This window comes from Sebastes umbrosus, chromosome 11 (genome assembly GCF_015220745.1).
Source record: "Sebastes umbrosus isolate fSebUmb1 chromosome 11, fSebUmb1.pri, whole genome shotgun sequence".
Taxonomy (NCBI): Eukaryota; Metazoa; Chordata; class Actinopteri; order Perciformes; family Sebastidae; genus Sebastes; species Sebastes umbrosus.
Window position 1 is genome coordinate 1,071,171 of NC_051279.1, and position 17,744 is coordinate 1,088,914.

The 17,744-nt window shown below is 47.1% G+C and overlaps 1 protein-coding gene across 5 annotated transcripts in view; it reads left to right on the plus strand.

Moving 5' to 3' along the window:
* Positions 1 to 114: 114 nt before the first annotated feature.
* Positions 115 to 17,744, plus strand: part of LOC119497144 (protein SOGA3-like) — a 25,905-nt gene continuing 8,275 nt past the window's right edge. For 2 of the 5 annotated variants that reach the window (XM_037785028.1, XM_037785029.1), the window contains exons 1-2: positions 10,573 to 12,363; positions 12,680 to 12,847. In XM_037785028.1, the coding sequence (XP_037640956.1) occupies positions 11,974 to 12,363; positions 12,680 to 12,847 (558 nt within the window). In that variant the 5' untranslated portion in view covers positions 10,573 to 11,973. Of the gene's footprint in view, positions 244 to 2,839; positions 3,671 to 3,854; positions 4,080 to 4,175; positions 4,335 to 4,854; positions 4,927 to 5,245; positions 5,566 to 5,765; positions 5,926 to 6,381; positions 6,452 to 6,586; positions 7,134 to 7,225; positions 7,356 to 7,475; positions 7,819 to 10,572; positions 12,364 to 12,679; positions 12,848 to 17,744 lie in introns of those variants that run through there. The other 3 variants (XM_037785031.1, XM_037785030.1, XM_037785027.1) reach the window with 3 other exon arrangements.

Here is a 17,744-nt window from a genome sequence, read left to right on the forward strand (position 1 = left end):
AGAGAGAGAGAGAGAGAGAGAGAGAGAGAGAGAGAGAGAGACTTCCTGTCCTCCTCCAATGAGAGCAGTCTGCAGCTTCAGCTTCACTTCCTGCAGCTCGTCCCTCCCAGCGATGATGTAATGTGATGAATATTGGTCTGGTGGAGCTGGAGTCAGCATCCTCTCTGCCTCCCCATCACCATCACATCATCACCAGCCTTCAGCCTTCAGCCTTCAGCATCCGACAGAAACACCCAGACAAAGGTAAGAGATCCATCCGGAGCTTCACGGTTTACACGTTTACACCTCTTTCTCTGTGATGTGTGTTTCAGATGAATGAGACAACAGTAACCTGTTCTATTACATGAAGGACAAATGTCTGTCTGACTGGTCCACATGTCTGTCCTGTCAGGCCTCATCACTTACTGTTGCTGCTCTCAGATGGAGATACAGAGAAACAGGGATGTGCTTTGTTCATGGTTGAATGTGATGCTCTTTGTGTAATCAGCTGTGAGTGGTGTGGCAGGTTGGGAGTCGATGTTTGTCTCTTTTAAAACAAAAGAGACAAAAGAAGAAACGCGTTAAAGCTGAGGATAACTGAGGAACAGGAGAGACTGGTCCTCTTAGAGCTCCTCTTCCTCCATCAGAGGAGTGAGTCATCCGGCATGCTGGAGACGAGCAGGAGGAGGATGGCTGGATCTAATATCAGGAAGCTGGACCTAGACCGGCCTTTGTTTGGGTTGGTTCCGGTCCAGGTCCAGGATCAGATCAGATCAGATCAGATCAGAACCGGATTCATGTCATCTGAACCGGCAGCGAGCATTAACTAGCTGAATGCTGCTCCAGCTTTAATAACCAATGACATCAACCTCTCTGTCTCCCTCTGTCTCTCTCTCTCTCTCTGTCTCCCTCTGTCTCTCTCTCTATCTCTATCTCTCTCTCTCTATCTCTATCTCTCTCTCTCTCTCTCTCTGTCTCTCTCTCTCTCTCTCTCTCTCTCTCTCTCTGTCTCTCTCTCTCTCTATCTCTGTCTCTCTCTCTCTCTCTCTCTCTCTCTCTATCTCCCTCTCTCTCTCTCTCTATCTCTATCTCTCTCTCTCTCTCTCTCTCTCTCTCTCTATCTCTCTCTCTCTCTCTCTCTCTCTCTCTCTCTCTATCTCTATCTCTCTCTCTCTCTCTCTCTCTCTCTCTCTCTCTATCTCCCTCTCTCTCTCTCTCTATCTCTATCTCTCTCTCTCTCTATCTCTCTCTCTCTCTCTCTATCTCTGTCTCTCTCTCTCTCCCTCTCTCTCTCTCTCTATCTCCCTCTCTCTATCTCTCTCTCTCTCTCTCTCTCTCTCTCTCTATCTCTCTCTCTCTCTCTCCTCTCTCTCTCTCTCTCTCTCTCTCTCTCTCTCTCTCTCTCTCTCTCTCTCTCTCTCCCTCTCTCTCTATCTCTCTCTCTCTCCCTCTCTCTCTCTCTCTCTCTCTCTCTCTCTCTCTCTCTCTCTCTCTCTCAATTCAATTTGCTTTATTAACATGACTGTCAGGTGAACAATATTGCCAAATGGTCAATTAAATAATAAATAAAAATAAAAAAAGAACAAAATAAAAACAAAACATATATATATACAGTATATATATATATACACATATATACAATTCATTAAATGTAAATGTAAATGTAAGAAAACAATAAAGAAGTAATTAATGTTTGTTTTGTCAATAAAACAAACAAACAAATAAAAAACAATTAATAACAATAAATTGCAATATCAAAGGATAAATGTAAAAAAAAAGAAGAAAAGTTGAAGTAGAGGACTGAATAAAAGGCAGAGTGTGAGTTACATCTGTTATGTGTTGTTGTGGTTGTGGTTGTCTCTCAGGCTGTGACATCACTGACGTCTCCTGCAGCTTCTCTGCTGATGACTCTATTCTCTCAGAGTAGATGTTGTATTTTATTTTGGTCAGAGAGGGAATCAACATCTGGGAATTCACATCTCATTTTGTAAAGAATTGTTTCCTAATTTCTTCATATGTGCTACATTGTAGCAGGAAATGTCCTCTGTCTCCACCTGTCTCTGTGGACAGAGCTGTCTCTCTGTCTCCACCTGTCTCTGTGGACAGAGCTGTCTCTTTGTCTCCACCTGTCTCTGTGGACAGAGCTGTCTCTCTGTCTCCACCTGTCTCTGTGGACAGAGCTGTCTCTCTGTCTCCACCTGTCTCTGTGGACAGAGCTGTCTCTTTGTCTCCACCTGTCTCTGTGGACAGAGCTGTCTCTCTGTCTCCACCTGTCTCTGTGGACAGAGCTGTCTCTTTGTCTCCACCTGTCTCTGTGGACAGAGCTGTCTCTTTGTCTCCACCTGTCTCTGTGGACAGAGCTGTCTCTCTGTCTCCACCTGTCTCTGTGGACAGAGCTGTCTCTTTGTCTCCACCTGTCTCTGTGGACAGAGCTGTCTCTTTGTCTCCACCTGTCTCTGTGGACAGAGCTGACCCAGCCTGTCTTCTCTAGGCAGCCCGTCTCTCTCTCTCTCTTTCTCTCTGTCTCTACACCTCTCTCTCTCTCTCCCTCCCTCCCTCTCTCTCTCATTGCCCTGTCGGTTGCACACATGACGCAGATGACTGTCTAATTGCTGGAGCTGCAGCTGATCTCATTCATCTCCTCCATTAGGAGCTGAATGGACGACTGCACATCACTGGTGGTCACGTGGCCTACCTGTCTTTCTGTGGGCGCTGGCCTAATTAGTAAAGAAATACATGTTTTTTAATAACCAAGAGTCAAACTGTGACTCTTCGGTGGACCTGTAGAGGATAGAGTGTTATTCAGCCTTAAAACTCTCCATCTTTAGCCTGTAGGTCTGAACAGTCTGTTGTTTTGCAGCTGGAGGAGGAGGAGGAGGGGGATGGATGTTGTAGAGGATGAGCTGAGCCTCTGACATCATGATGAACCCATCCTCTGCAGTCTGACACCACGATGAACCCATCCACCCAGACAGACAACGGCAGCCGGAAGCAGCACCGGTCGTCGTCTCCGGCCGGCCTCAAAGAGAGCGGATCTAAAGCTGCACAGAAAGGCAGCAACTCGTCAAAGCCCATCACGTCAAAGCAAGGAGGAGGAGGAGGAGGAGGAGGAGGAGGAGGAAGAAGCAGCCGAGGTCATTCTCCCGTCTCCGCAGCAGGCAGCAGGGAGCGGCCGGCCGGAGGCGCTCCGTGCGTCAGAGGCGCGGCTGCTGTCCAGGCTGCTGCTGGTGCTGAAAGCCCGACGCTGAGCAGAGACAGAGGAGGCATCCAGACACCAGAAGACCCCCCCCGCCTGGTCGCTGATGCCTCCTCCCCCTCCAGAGTCGTCTCCGACCAGCCCTGCGCATCCAAATCCCCCAAACTGAGGAGCAAAAACCCGAGAGGAGGAGGAGGAGGAGGAGGAGGGGAGGCTGCAGCGGCGACGAGCGGCAGCAAGAAGAGCTCCAAAAGCACAATAGGCTGCGGACCCAGTTTCTGGAAGGAGGGATGCTTGCAGTCCGAGCTGATCCAGTTTCATTTAAATAAGAGCTTGGGGAAGAAAGGGACAAAGATGCAGACGACATCAGCGTCCCCGCCGGCCTCAGAGCCCGAGCTGTCCCCCGAGCCTGCCTGTCCACAACCGGCTCCAGAGCCGGACCAGAGACTGCAGGAAGACATGGAGAAGCTGGAGGATGAAAACGAGGATCTGAAGGTAAACTGGTAACATATTACAATGTTACAATGATCGCACCTGTTGTTGGCTGACAGGCTGATTCATGATACTGCACGTAGATGCACGCTCTGTTTTGACCAGTTTTCCTTTGTGGGGGGGGGACAGCTAGATTGGATGTGATCATTATCATTTTGAGACGCATTGTAATAATTTTTTGCTATAGATTGAAATCGAGGAGATGCGGGCAGAGATGGATGAGATGCGGGACACCTTTTACGAGGAGGACGCCTGCCAGCTGCAGGACATGCGCAGAGAGCTGGAGAGAGCCAACAAGAACTGTCGGATCCTTCAGTACCGACTGAAGAAGGCCGAGAGGAAGAGGATGCGGTTTGCAGAAACTGGCCAGGTGGATGGAGAGCTGCTCAGAAGTCTGGAGCAAGACCTCAAGGTGAGTCTATTGAGCATCACTCCGTCATATTCTCTCATATCCACCAATAATAACAACTCCTCTCTTTCCTTCTGTCTCTGTGTCTCCTGTCTCCAGGTGGCGAAGGATGTCTCAGTGCGCTTGCACCACGAGCTGGAGAGCGTGGAGGAGAAGAGGACGAAGACAGAGGACGAGAATGAGAAGCTGAGGCAGCAGCTGATCAAGGTGGAGGTCACCAAGCAGGCCCTGCAGAACGAACTGGAGAAAGCCAAAGAGGTGAAGGGGCTGCTGCTGGGAGGGTGTTGTGTAATGTTCTTTTTCTTCACCTCCTGTGTCTGTGTGCTTATGAACGTGCAATGCAAATAGTGGCCTGAACTGTATCAAAGGTCAGGCTGAAGATATTATGAAATACCTGAGTTCTATCATCACTAGTGAAGGTTCGGGGAGAGGCTGAACAGAGCAACATGTAGAGTGTTTTCAGATTTATGTCCTATATTCTTTATAAGATCTGTGAGATACTCATTCATACTTACAAACATGATACAATGAATAACAAATACAAGTTCTTTTTACTTCAAGCCTTTAAAATCACCGTCTCTCTCTCTGTGGTTTCAATTTGAATATTTTACCAGAAATGTTCTCGAGGGTGTTTTTTCAAACCATCCTGTTTTTCCAATACTGAGCCTTCCGTGCTCCATAAATCTGGATGATATCACCGCCTTCGGTAGGAAAACAGTGAGCGGATGATGATGATGATGATGATGATGATGATGATGTAACCACTGTTTCCCTGCAGCTCTCACTGAAGAGAAAAGGAAGTAAGGATGGGCAGAGAGTAGAGAGAAGGGCTCCACAGACCCCCGTCGAGGTGAGTCAGCGTTTACATTATTACATTATGAAGTTATAAACTTAGAGGTTTAATAATGAGGTTGTTTTGTAATACAATTTCCAAATTGGGCATCGGAGAGTCATAATTTGTAGTGAGTGAAAGTAACATAAGGAAAAACATGACTATCACACTCTTACAGGATGTGCTGAGAGATGAAACTGATCCCAGGAATGTAGATCTTTACCAAACTAATTATGAGAAAAACTACATCGTTAATGTTGACGTTGTGAAAGTGAATTTGCCGCTCAGACGACTGGAGGTAACGGGCAAATAAAGAACCTCTCTTCTTCCTCCACAGGAGGAAAATGATGATCTGAAATGCCAGCTGGCCTTCATCAAGGAGGAGGCCATCTTGATGAGGAAAAAGATGGCAAAGATTGACAAAGAGAAAGACCGACTGGATCAGGAGCTGCAGAAGTACCGCTCCTTCTACGGGGACGTGGACAGCCCGCTGCCTAAAGGCGAGGCCGGAGGGCCTCCCACCACCCGCGAGTCAGAGCTCAAACTACGCTTACGTCTGGTGGAGGAGGAGGCCAACATCTTGGGGAGGAAGATTGTGGAGCTGGAGGTGGAGAACAGAGGCCTGAAGGCTGAGCTGGACGACATGAGGGAGGACAGGTACGCAACGTACAATTCATCAGAGCTTGATGATTGAAACAGAAGGAAAGAGAGGCTGAAATGTAACGGAAAGGAAAAGCATCGTATTATTAGGGTGAATTCAATCTGTAATTTGTGACGATGGTTGAGTTTAACCAGAAATGGAGTAGAAAAGAGGGATTGTAAATGTCACAGTTATCGATGCTTCTCTCCTCTCCCAGTCTGGCGGCAGCCGGAGTGGACAGCTCCGGTGTCGGAGGTCAGCAGTGCAGAGAGCAGGGCGAGGCCCTGTCGGAGCTGAGGCAGCAGCTTCAGCTGGTGGAGGACGAGGCAGAACTCCTCCGCAGGAATTTAGCAGACGTTGAAGATGAGAACAAAAAGGTACAGTAGATGGTTTAGACCAACTTTCTCCCTCGGAGGGCCAAAACTGGAACTTAATGGGGGGGCCACGGGCCGAAAGCAAACACCTGTATTGTATTGTAAAGATGCAAAATGGTACTAGGATCTCAAGTTCCCCTAATGGAATATTATGTTAGCTTTTACATAGTTAACCCCTTAAAACCCACCTGCTGAATACAAGACATTTTAAATATTTCTATCGAAATGGCAGCAGACTGTAAAGAATATATGAAGTATGTTTTCTGATATTACTTGCTGCTTTAATTTCAGTGATGTAAGATGTGAAGTGTCTCCTCTTTCCTTGGTGCTATTATTGGAACCATCAATGACTTTGAGGCCTTTTATAAAAAGCTGTCTGAAATTGAATTGTGTGAACTAATCCTACTTGCAGCACTAAAACCTACAGTACATGGGAATAACATCTAGTTTCACCTTTAGGTCACCAATGATCTGAATAAACTGAAATACAAGGCTGGATCCCATGAACCTGGATCGAGACATGGAGGAGGTTTGTTCTTTTTCAGCTTTATAAATCTGTATCTGATGAAGAATGTGTTTCATAAAGCCTCCAGGAGCTGCACATTTAAGTCTCATTTGCAGAGTTGTTCCACTTTTCATTGCTGCCTCCTCGTCCCAACCCCAGGAGGAGCTGACGCTGCTAAAGTGGAGGCCCTCCAGGAGGAGCTGAAAGCGGCCCGTCTGCAGATCAATGAACTGAGCGGCAAAGTCATGCAGCTCCAGTACGAGAACCGCGTGCTGCTCTCCAACATGCAGCGCTACGACCTGGCGTCCCACCTGGGCATCCGCGCCAGCCCTCGGGACAGCGACGCGGAGAGCGACGGAGGACGGGACGACGACACCCCCTCGGCCTCGGCGTCCTCCCCTCGACTCCTCCCGCCCCACCGCAAGCGTGAGGGCCCCATAGGAGGGGAGAGCGACCCGGACGAGGTGAGGAACATCCGCTGCCTCACCCCGACGCGTTCCCTTTACTCACCTGTAGAGAGCCGTTTTTTATCCAGGAGCCTGAAGGACCGACAGCAGATGATAGACATCCGCATCGAAGCGGAGCGGCTGGGTCGGACCATCGATAGGCTCATCACAGACACCAGCACTATCATCGCCGAGGCCCGAGTGTACGTCACCAACGGGGAGCTGTTCGCCAGGCTGGAAGAGGACGAGGAAGGTGGCAGGTAATAAACACGTGACCCTTTCACCCTTTATTTAACTACAGTGGTTCAAGTGATATCTCAAGTCCAAACACACCTGTACCTGTGCTCCACAGGATCAGAGAGCACGAGCTGCTGTATCGCATCAACGCCCAGCTGAAAGCCTTCAGGAAGGAGCTGCAGAGCTTCATAGACCGGCTGGATGTCCCCAAGCAGGAGGACAAACAGGACGAGGAGCCGCTGTCTGTAAGCTGATGCAAACACATGAAACACATGGATGTTAATGACTGTCTTCTCTAATATGCTCTGTTCTTACTACTTATCATTCTGCCCCCCCTCCATCCTTTTCATTTAACATCCATCCAGATGTTTCAGCCCATCATTCTGCTGATCCTCATCCTTGTTCTGTTTTCTTCGCTCTCTTACGCCACCATTTTTAAATTGGTATTCCTTTTCACCCTGTTCTTTGTTCTGTAAAGCACACCCCACACCCTCAATATCACATTATGCACATTTTCATTATTTGTTTTTCTTTTCTTTTTACTTATTCATTCATTTCAATTCTGTTATTTTTGAACACGTCACATGAGGTCACTCAAGGTACAGGACATTATCATTTACCATGTATGATCCAAGCCGCTCATCTACTCGGATGCTTTCAACATTTACTGGAGACCAAACAGCTCGGAGCGACAGTGGACCGCTAGAGGTGAGTACCGACTATGCTCGATTGACACCCGTCTCACTTTCCTGTTAGTTTACTCTATCTTCATTCTTATCAGTACATAGAGATTTGGGACTTTATTTAATTCCCAGCATAGCTCAAATCAGCCACAATAACTGAAACACCTGTGTGGGGGTTTCAGGACCTTTTGACAGCCGTTTTGACATGTCACAGCAGGATAAACACACAGGTGTAACTGATGAAATGAATTATGGCCCCGTTCTATTTAGTGTGTCACATGGTGCCTTCAATGAAACTGGTGACTTTGTTTACAACATGGGAAGTCGTGTACATGATATGCGTGGATTTCAAGTGGTACAGTCGTGAGAACACCGCTGCCAAGCAACGGTAATATTACTGTCGTCTTTTAGAAGCCAATATATTGACTTATTGTGCACCGAAAGACTAACTTCCATGGCCTCCGCCATTTCTGACAACGTCAACAAACACGTCACAACTCGTAAACTCTGAGCTTTCACAAACTTTCCAATTAGGATGTTGTGACTACGACAAGAGGGGGGGGCGTTCATATAGACGTAAACACGGTAAACACGACCACATCTGGAGGCACCAACAGTGATTCCAGTGAGCCAGCATGCACAACACCAGGGTCCCGGCCCACCTGAATGGAACAGGGCCATAATTCATGTTATTATTGAACCTGTGTTTACCCTGCATTCACATGTCAACATGGCTGCTGTGAAAGGGGCCTGTTAGATTTAAAGGGACTGTTTGTATCTTCTTACACGTAAAAATCGTGTCAGTGTCTCATGCGCGCTCGCTTGTGGCTACGCCGTTCCAACACAAACTACAGGGAAGCACCAAAACCGCAAAGTTCCATCTAGTGAAGCCCTTCCTGCAAAACGCGGACGTGGGGGAGACCGTAGCTTTGGTCTCCAGAGCCGGAGTCTCTGCTGTACTCTGCTCCTCTTCCTGCCTTCACTCACACACCGCGCTCGTTCTCACTCTTTCGCTCCACCTCTCACGTGCATGCACACACACTCCACACTGCAGAAGACGGGAGTCTGAAGGTGGACACCACAGTATCAGCATTGATTCATGGAGAGACCTTGGTCTGGTCAGCTAACATTACTGCCAAGCAGCTGAAATATAGAGTGATATTGTGCTTTTAGCTGACGTGTGTCTCCTCACTGTGTTGAGTGATGCTCCTTCATGTCTATGTAGAGCGAGCACAAGCGCCAGCAACAGGACGCTGACTTTAGTAGGTGAAGCTGTTAACAAGACATTTCTGATTCTTACATAGAATCCCTTTAAGATGTTCTGTTGTGGAGAAACTTTTTCAGTTTATCTATAGTGGAGTTTTTAATGACTCTGTAGAGCCAACATGAGAGTTTCAAACAACTTGAACCATAACTGCTGCAAATGTGTGTTTATGAGGTTTTCACATGACTGCAGCAATAACCTGGTGTATGAGCAGCAGGTTATTGTAAATACTGAAGTTATGACTGTTGGGGCGATGCACACAGACTATACACACACACACACACACACACACACTCACGCACACTCACACACACACACACACACACACACACACACACACACACACACACACCATCTATTGAGACAAACATTAGGTCAATATGTCTCTAAGTTCTTCTGAGGCAATTAAACAGTGTGAGTCATGATAACATGTCAACATGATGTGTAATAAATCCTCCACATGTTTCATGGGGAATATGATATAATAGGATATATGATAGGAGTGTTGGCATTTCACCCGTTTGGATTTTATGTGTAATACTGCTCCTGGGTGGGTCTGACCACCAGGACGGGGGCGGACCCGGACCCGGTCCATTTCCCTTCATCCCACCGGGGGGAGGTTAAATACGTCACATATTAGAGCCAGCTGGAGAGAGAGAAGGAAAGAGAGTGAGAGGGAGAGAGAGAGAGAGAGAGAGAGAGAGGGAGAGAGGGAGAGAGAGAGAGAGAGGGAGAGAGAGATAATGAAAGCATTATTTCAGCTGCCACATCAGTCCAGACTTCATCTCAGCTGCTTCGTTGGCTGCTGTTTTTCAGGGAGTTTCACTGAAACATTACAGGACTAAAGAGAGAAGGAGGAAGAGGAGGAAGAGGAGGAAGAGGAGGTGAGGGTATCTTCATCACTTGTTCTCTGCTTTCAGGAGGAAGAGGAGGCTCGGTTAGTTTGTTTTGGCTCTCCAGTGGAACATTTGACAGAAACACGTGTGTAAGCTACCGCTGGCTAGCACCTTACTATTACTGTATGTCTCTAGTAACAGACAGGCTGGTAACCATGGTGACTATAGCAGCTACTGGTGTTCTCTCTACTGGTGTTATCTCTACTGGTGTTCTCTCTACTGGTGTTCTCTCTACTGGTGTTATCTCTACTGGTGTTATCTATACTGGTGTTCTCTCTACTGGTGTTATCTCTACTGGTGTTATCTATACTGGTGTTCTCTCTACTGGTGTTATCTATACTGGTGTTCTCTCTACTGGTGATATCTCTACTGGTGTTATCTCTACTGATGTTTTCTCTACTGGTGTTATCTCTACTGGTGTTATCTCTACTGGTGTTATCTCTACTGGTAATACCTCTACTGGTGTTATCTCTACTGGTGTTATCTCTACTGTTGCTCCTCTCTGCTCCTCTCTGCTCCTCTACTCTCTGCTCCTCTACTCTCTGCTCCTCTTCTCTGCTCCTCCTCTCTGCTCCTCTCCTCTCTGCTGTTCCTCTCTGTTCCTCTCTGCTCCTCTCTCCTCTCCTCTCTGCTCCTCTTCTCTGCTCCTCCTCTCTGTTCCTCTCTACTGCTCCTCTCTGCTCTCTGGCTCAAGGAGAATGGAGTCGTGGTTACAGCCGGTAAAAATACTCCTGCTGCTCTTACATCAGTGCTGGATATTTTTGGGAACTTCTCCCACTTGCGTCGTCGGAGCGGTTACTGGGGTGTCTGTCTCTGCCAGCTCTGGATTGTCGCCTCTCTGTTTGTGCAGGGAGAGAGAGAGAGACAGACAGAGAGAGAGAGTGCACAGTGCGTCCTGAGGCGGCACACTGCGTCCTGAGGCTCCACAGTGCATCTTGAGGCGGCACACTGCGTCCTGAGGCTGCACAGTGCGTCTTGAGGCAGCACAGTGCGTCCTGAGGCTCCACAGTGCATCTTGAGGCGGCACACTGCGTCCTGAGGCTGCACAGTGCGTCTTGAGGCAGCACAGTGCGTCCTGAGGCTCCACAGTGCGTCTTGAGGCGGCACACTGCGTCCTGAGGGGGCACACTGCGTCCTGAGGCTGCACAGTGCATCCTGAGGCTGCACAGTGCGTCTTGAGGCTGCACAGTGCGTCTTGAGGCGGCACAGTGCGTCTTGAGGCGGCACACTGCGTCCTGAGGCTGCACACTGCGTCCTGAGGCTGCACAGTGCGTCTTGAGGCGGCACACTGCGTCCTGAGGCGGCACAGTGTGTCTTGAGGCGGCACACTGCGTCCTGAGGCGGAACAGTGCGTTCTGAGGCGGATCAGTGCGTCCTGAGGCTGCACAATGCGTCCTGAGGCTCCACAGTGCGTCCTGAGGCTCCACAGTGCGTCCTGAGGCTCCACAGTGCGTCCTGAGGCTCCACAGTGCGTCCTGAGGCTCCACAGTACGTCCTGAGGCTGATCAGTGCGTCGTTAGGCGGCACAGTGCGTCCTGAGGCTGATCAGTGCGTCGTTAGGCGGCACAGTGCGTCCTGAGGCTGATCAGTGCGTCCTGAGGTTTCCATGTAACTATGTGGAAGGAACACGTTGCAGAGGTGCAGCAGTGAGGACGGTATTGAGAGAAACAGGACACCGTGGGGACTCTGGCACCAGAATAACAGCTCGACCTGTAGTCTCTGTCGTCTCTGAGAGGACATTGAGGACATGGAAGGGACCGGACGCTTTGGTCCGGTCTCCTGGACGCGCACCGCCGTCCGGAGCGCTGCTGTGCGTCCGGCTGGAGGTCTGGTCGGGTTTGGATAATCTGTTTGAATAATTTGCGCTTCTCTTTACGCGCGACCTGAAGAACAGTTTGAGTTGTGATGGAAACATTTCACCTTTCCAGAGCAGACATGGACACTTACAGAATAGCTTGGCTACTATAGCTTCTACTAGTTTATCTCGTTAAGTTGTTATTTTAATGATTTATTTGGAGACATGTGGAGCGCGTTTATGAACGGTACCGGTACCGGTGGGGGGGGCTACGTCCCGGCTCCGGGATGGGACTTTGTGCCGTGCTCCAGGATGAGGAGGACGGAAAGAGGAAGGGGCAGAAGCCTCAGTCCGTCCAGGAGGATCTCCTCTCCGCCTACCTTCACTCACATCTACCAGTCCCAGTCCGGAGGACAAGCTGCAGCAGGGACACCGATCCAAGAGGTCCTCAGGGGACAAATGTGGCCGAGTCCTGAACCTCAGTCTCAGCAGCAGCAGCAGCAGCACACGAGGCTTAAAAAGAAACTTGAGGATTTGAAAAAGCGACACGTGCAGGATAAAGAAGAATGGATGCGCGAGAAGGAGTCGTTGTTGAGAGAAGTAGCTGACATACAAGTGATTGGAAATATTTACTACTCCTGTGAAAGCTCAATATACTCCCGTGTGTGTCTGTGGAACACATGCATTCCTCTTTCTGCACCAGGATTGTGTGAGAAGTCATAGATTCAGAGGATTTGTTGTGTTTTTGTGGAATCACTTCCCAGAATATTCCTCTGATGTGATTATGTGATAATTTGATAAACTCTGATCCACCGCTGCAAGCATCAGTTTATTAGGAAGGATTGAATTCCACTGTGTGATACTGTAACTTTTCAAATTATGCAAGTTTCATCTGGCCTATTTGGTTGACAAAGACTGTGTCTCCATGCAGGGAGGGGAGAACAGGAGGATTCTGCTGGACCTGAAGACAGTGTTGGAGGAAGTGCAGGCGGAGGTGAAGAGAGAGGAGGAGAAGAGGAGCGAGCTCCAGCTGCTGTACACCAGAGACAGATGTTCCTGGGAGCTGGAGAAGGCTGAGCTCAAATGCAGGATTGCACAGGTAAGTCAGGGATGATGGTGGATTTGGGGTTTAAGACTGTATTCAATCTGCAAACTAATAATGAGATAGTGTTTGTGTGTGTTAGAGCATGTATGCATTACTGTATATATACTGTAGCTGTGCAGGTGCACACACAGTATGAGGACAGTTATCCAAATACAAAGTCACACTTATCTTATTAACAGTCATACCTATTTAGCATACGACACGTAAAGAATGCTTTGTTGTGATTCATATCTCTATTGTTTGTTGTGTATGTTATGTTTTTATATTTTCTCATGTCTCTGCATGTGTGTTTATGTCTGGCCACCCACATTGAAAAAGAACAGAAGTGTTAGTGGGTGAACTTTTAATATAAACCTTATGAATTTATGTTGAGCCTTTTGTAGTTTTTGCTTTTCAAGTGTTGTGATAATCCGGTATACCAGGAGATGGCAGCGTCATCAAAATGAGATTGAACTAGAGCTCCAGGTAGTGTTGGAAGAAGCATTTCTGGCTAGAAAACCAGGTGGGCAAGCCTGGGGTCTGAGAAGTGAAGCCACGCTGAAGTGCCTTAAACCTGCGTTCTCTCTACCAGCCAGCAGGGGGCGACTCCTCTGGTTCTATAGAAGTCTATGAGAAAATGAGTCTCCTTCTCTCTTGATTTATGACCTCAGTAAACATTGTAAACATGAGTTTATGGTCTCAATCTCTAGTTTCAAGTCTTCTTCAATACAGCATGATGTTCATTTAGTAAATGATGGTCCCATTTAGAGTCAGATAGACCATAAAGCAGGGGATGCTTTAGGGCGGGGCTACCTGCTGATTGACAGGTCGTTACCACGACGTTGTCCGGTCTGGGAGTTGTTTGTGTTTTCATCTTACAACTTTAACCCTTTCCCAGTGTGTTTTCACTTCATCAAAGTTAATTAGAACCTTTCTGGTCGTCTAAAAATGTCTTATTCAGCGTTCGGTTGTACTTAGCTCCGCCCTCTTGTGTCACTTCTGGTTGCAAAAACCAAGATGGCGGCAGCCAAAATACTGAACTCCAAAAAACGTCAGTCCACAAACCAACGGGTGACGTCACGGTGACTACGTCCACTTCTTATTAGTCTATGCTAGAAACTGACTTTGTTGATTTATCTTGGTGAGGGCTTTTAAAGCCATATTTTCACCTGATAAAAACCTTAAATCCAGCCAAGATAATTAACACTCTTTACTATTCATACGGAGTTTCAGGTGACCGTGCTAATTTTATTATAGAACTAAAAAGAATGGCTTCAGTATTTCCCCCAAATGTAGGGCTAATCTATTATCTGCCAGCCATCTCCTTACAGTTTGAAGATCCTCGCTGAGATTATTCTCAAAGTCCTTTATATATAATAAAAAGACTAGAGGCCCCAGGATACTACCCTGTGGCACCCCACATCACATGGCAGGGTGATAAGTCCCCCTGGCATCGCTCCAACACAAGCCTCAGCTTACACAAAAGACGTTATCCCCACTCAGCCAGACACAGACACCCAACTCGGCTTTTAACAGCTAACTGTAAGTAGATCAAATATGAACCTATTGTTGCCTCGGACAGCTGCTGCTGAGTGTTTCTTGAAATGGGCAGAAAATACTTCCAGAGTTAAGTTTGCATACCTGTGCCACGCCGTGTCAGGCATTTCACGGAACACTTGAAGGACCATGCGAGGCTTTTTTCTTCAAAGCAATGTGGCTTTTAGGGATTTAGCTTTTTTTTCTGGTTGTATCAGAAGATAGATTTATTTGGCTGCCTTAAAGTAGAAGTCTAAACCTGATCAGAAAAACAAGAGTAGTTTGATGTCTCTGTGTGCTGACTGTCTTTGTGTGTCTCAGTACTCGTTATATCTTATATTTCTGTGATATGTTGACAACAGTGTCTTTATCAGCGCAGTATGATTCCTATCAGAGACTTAAAACCACGCATTAACCCATCACACAGCTCTCGTCCTTTGTCCTCCGACGCTATGACACAAACCGAATGATTCTCGTAGTGAAGAGCTGAAGCTCAGTAATGTGGAGCAGTGATACTGTAGAGCAGTTGGACAAGACCATTGCTGACACTGTGTCACAGGAATGCAACGTAGTAACGGGGTTTTTCCCAGATCACAGATGGTTTAACCGCCATAATGGCATTCCCTCTGTGTGAGTAGATGGCACAATGTTACCGTTGAGCTCTTCTGTTTGTCCTGCTGGCTCTGTGCCTCCTCACACTGCGGTTGATAGAGAGCCTTATAAAAACAGAGACTTTTACTGTTCTGTTTTGTGTTCGTGAAGCCCGTTGTGGCAGTGGGTGAAAGAGGCTTAATCTACTGCAGGAGGTAATACCATGATGCTACACACACACACACACACACACACACACACACACACACACACACACACACATACAGTGATGTTTATATCAAGATGCTGATGTGCATGTAAGGCATCTATATTAGAGGCAGTTCTTCTGAGAGCTTTGCTATCAGGCAGATCAGGTTGATTTGTTTGGGACAGATGTTTTGTTCTCTTTATATCTTTGCAAAGTGCTCATATACGTCTCTGTGTGTTTACTGTGTGTGTGTGTGTGTGTGTGTGTGTGTGTGTGAGAACATTCAAAGTATACACACATTTTGAATGGAACAACACAGACACTCATGCAGACATTTCTATATTCATTGCACAAACAGACCAAGGGAAATGTGAGTTGGAGTTAAGCCACGCTGGGAGGGGTCAGCTCCATTGTAAAAGTTGTTTTGTCTTGATGCCACATCCTGCCACAGTTTATAGTTTTGGGTACGTGTTTACCAAGTGTTAATCTGGGGTTGCTCATCAGCTTCAAAAGAGTTTCTGAAATCATCTGCAGCTCAGAAATCAAATGACACATTTACAGACGTATTCCTTGTATCCCTCATAGCCGTGTAATTGCTGAAGATATCACATGTGGGCGATGAAGAAATAGACAAGAATGCGTGCAAATCAGTGCAAGGAGGTCAGTAGAGCAAAACTGGTTGTAGCCTCATTTCACTTTGAAGTGAAATGTGGAGTTCAGTATTGGTGAGAAACTCCTCATCCTCACTCGTCCTTTTCTACATGTTGGCTTCAGTGTACCGGTGCAGAGGGGATCCTATGTTTAGCTCTGACGGAGAGCGAGGGTGTTAAAGAGGTTGAAGGTAATCGTTAGGGCAGTTTGAATGCTGATACTGATCATGCTGATAACAATCCAGAATAGTGTTAATTTGACAAGTGATTGTAGAATTAGCATGTCTGTCTGTCTGAGGAGAGCCGTCTGAGTCATACAGTCACAGACGGCTCAACTGAACTCTTTATGCAGTTTGTTATTGTGTCACTGCTAGCTGGACAACTAGCTCTGGTTTGCACATTACTGCACTTTGTAGAGAGACTTGAAAGCACACAATAGGAGGGAGGAGGCCAGAAGACTGTAGAGGATTATCCAAGCAGCCAAGTGTATTATTCAAACCTAAAGTTAGTGAAAGGAACGTGTGGTGGATACTTAAGGACCTGGGTCCAGTCAGTTGGAATTTTGAGGCCACTTAAAGTGATGCCGTAAGTGAAATGGCATTTGCACGTTGTCATGGTGAAAATGTCCTTATCTGTAATTAAGAGTCTGCTTCAATCCACAGAATAAAGTGCTTCATAATTGCTTTATAAATGAAGTTTCATGCAGAAAATCGTCCAGGTTTCATTTTATGTTTTTATCTGTCGTTAGCAGCTAGTTTACGTCCCTTTGTTGTTCATTTGATCGGTTGACAAACTGAAGCTCTGTAGCTACAAACAGTTTAATTAAATCATTTTGAATGTGGCTTAGTTGATACTGGATGTCATATATTTGCCATATCAGAAAGTCCTCTAATTCTAAGCATCAACACAGTTGCAGCTTCTGAACAGTTGCATGCTTGTTCGTTTCTGGAGATTTTAATTACACACCTTTCTCCACAGCAGGCCATGGCTGTGTGAATGTAACTACTGTATGTTGCTCCCACATCCTTTTTGGGCACTTCTACCACCAAATACCAAGCGAGCATCCAAGGTCCCACACAGAGGTCTTAGGAAGGATATTTCCCGGCATATTTCTCCGCATGCCACTGATTTATGAAAGCTGCTGGCAGCTAGGAGACATCTCATTCTGCCTCAGCAGCCAACTCCCCCACTCCCCCTCCTTTTACCTCGTCTCCCCACCTCCCCGCGGAATGTGACATTGTACGAGGCTGTGTGTCCGCTATTTATAGTGGGTCACCGTGGTGACACAGTTACCTTTATGTACCCTGTGCTGTGCCATACAGCGGCAGACAGGGTGTCCAAGGGTAGCAGGAGACGTCTCCTTGAGAGGGATGTGTGCGTGCACGGCTGTGTTTTCCCTGAGCTGGCTGTGATGCTGCTGACCTGTGTACCTGTTTGCAAAGTAAAGTTCCTCCTTTAAGAAGACAGTTTTTCTTTGCTGTCTTAATCAGTGAAAAAACACATCTTCAGCTCTTTTATTTCATCTCTCTTATTTTTGCACTTTCACTGTCTGTTTACATGTGGATGCTTAAATAGACTGTGGACAGCACCCATCAGCATCCGTCTGTAATTGTGGAGAAGTTTGAGAAGAGCCGCAGGCAGACAGAAAGGCTTGACTTGTTTTCCTTCACCATAATTTCATGACCCCAGGCCACAGGCAGAAATAGCACCATGACCCAGGCTTGTGAGAAGGCTTTGGTCGCTGTCTGTGACTGAACACTGAAATAACACACTCAGGCATGCTCGTATGCATTCTAACACACACGACACACACACACACACACATGCACAGGCGTTGTCTTGGGCTCTCTCCAGTTCCAAAGCCAACCTTTTTTACGATCAACAAAAATGCACATATTTACCACAGAATGTACGGATCTATGATGTA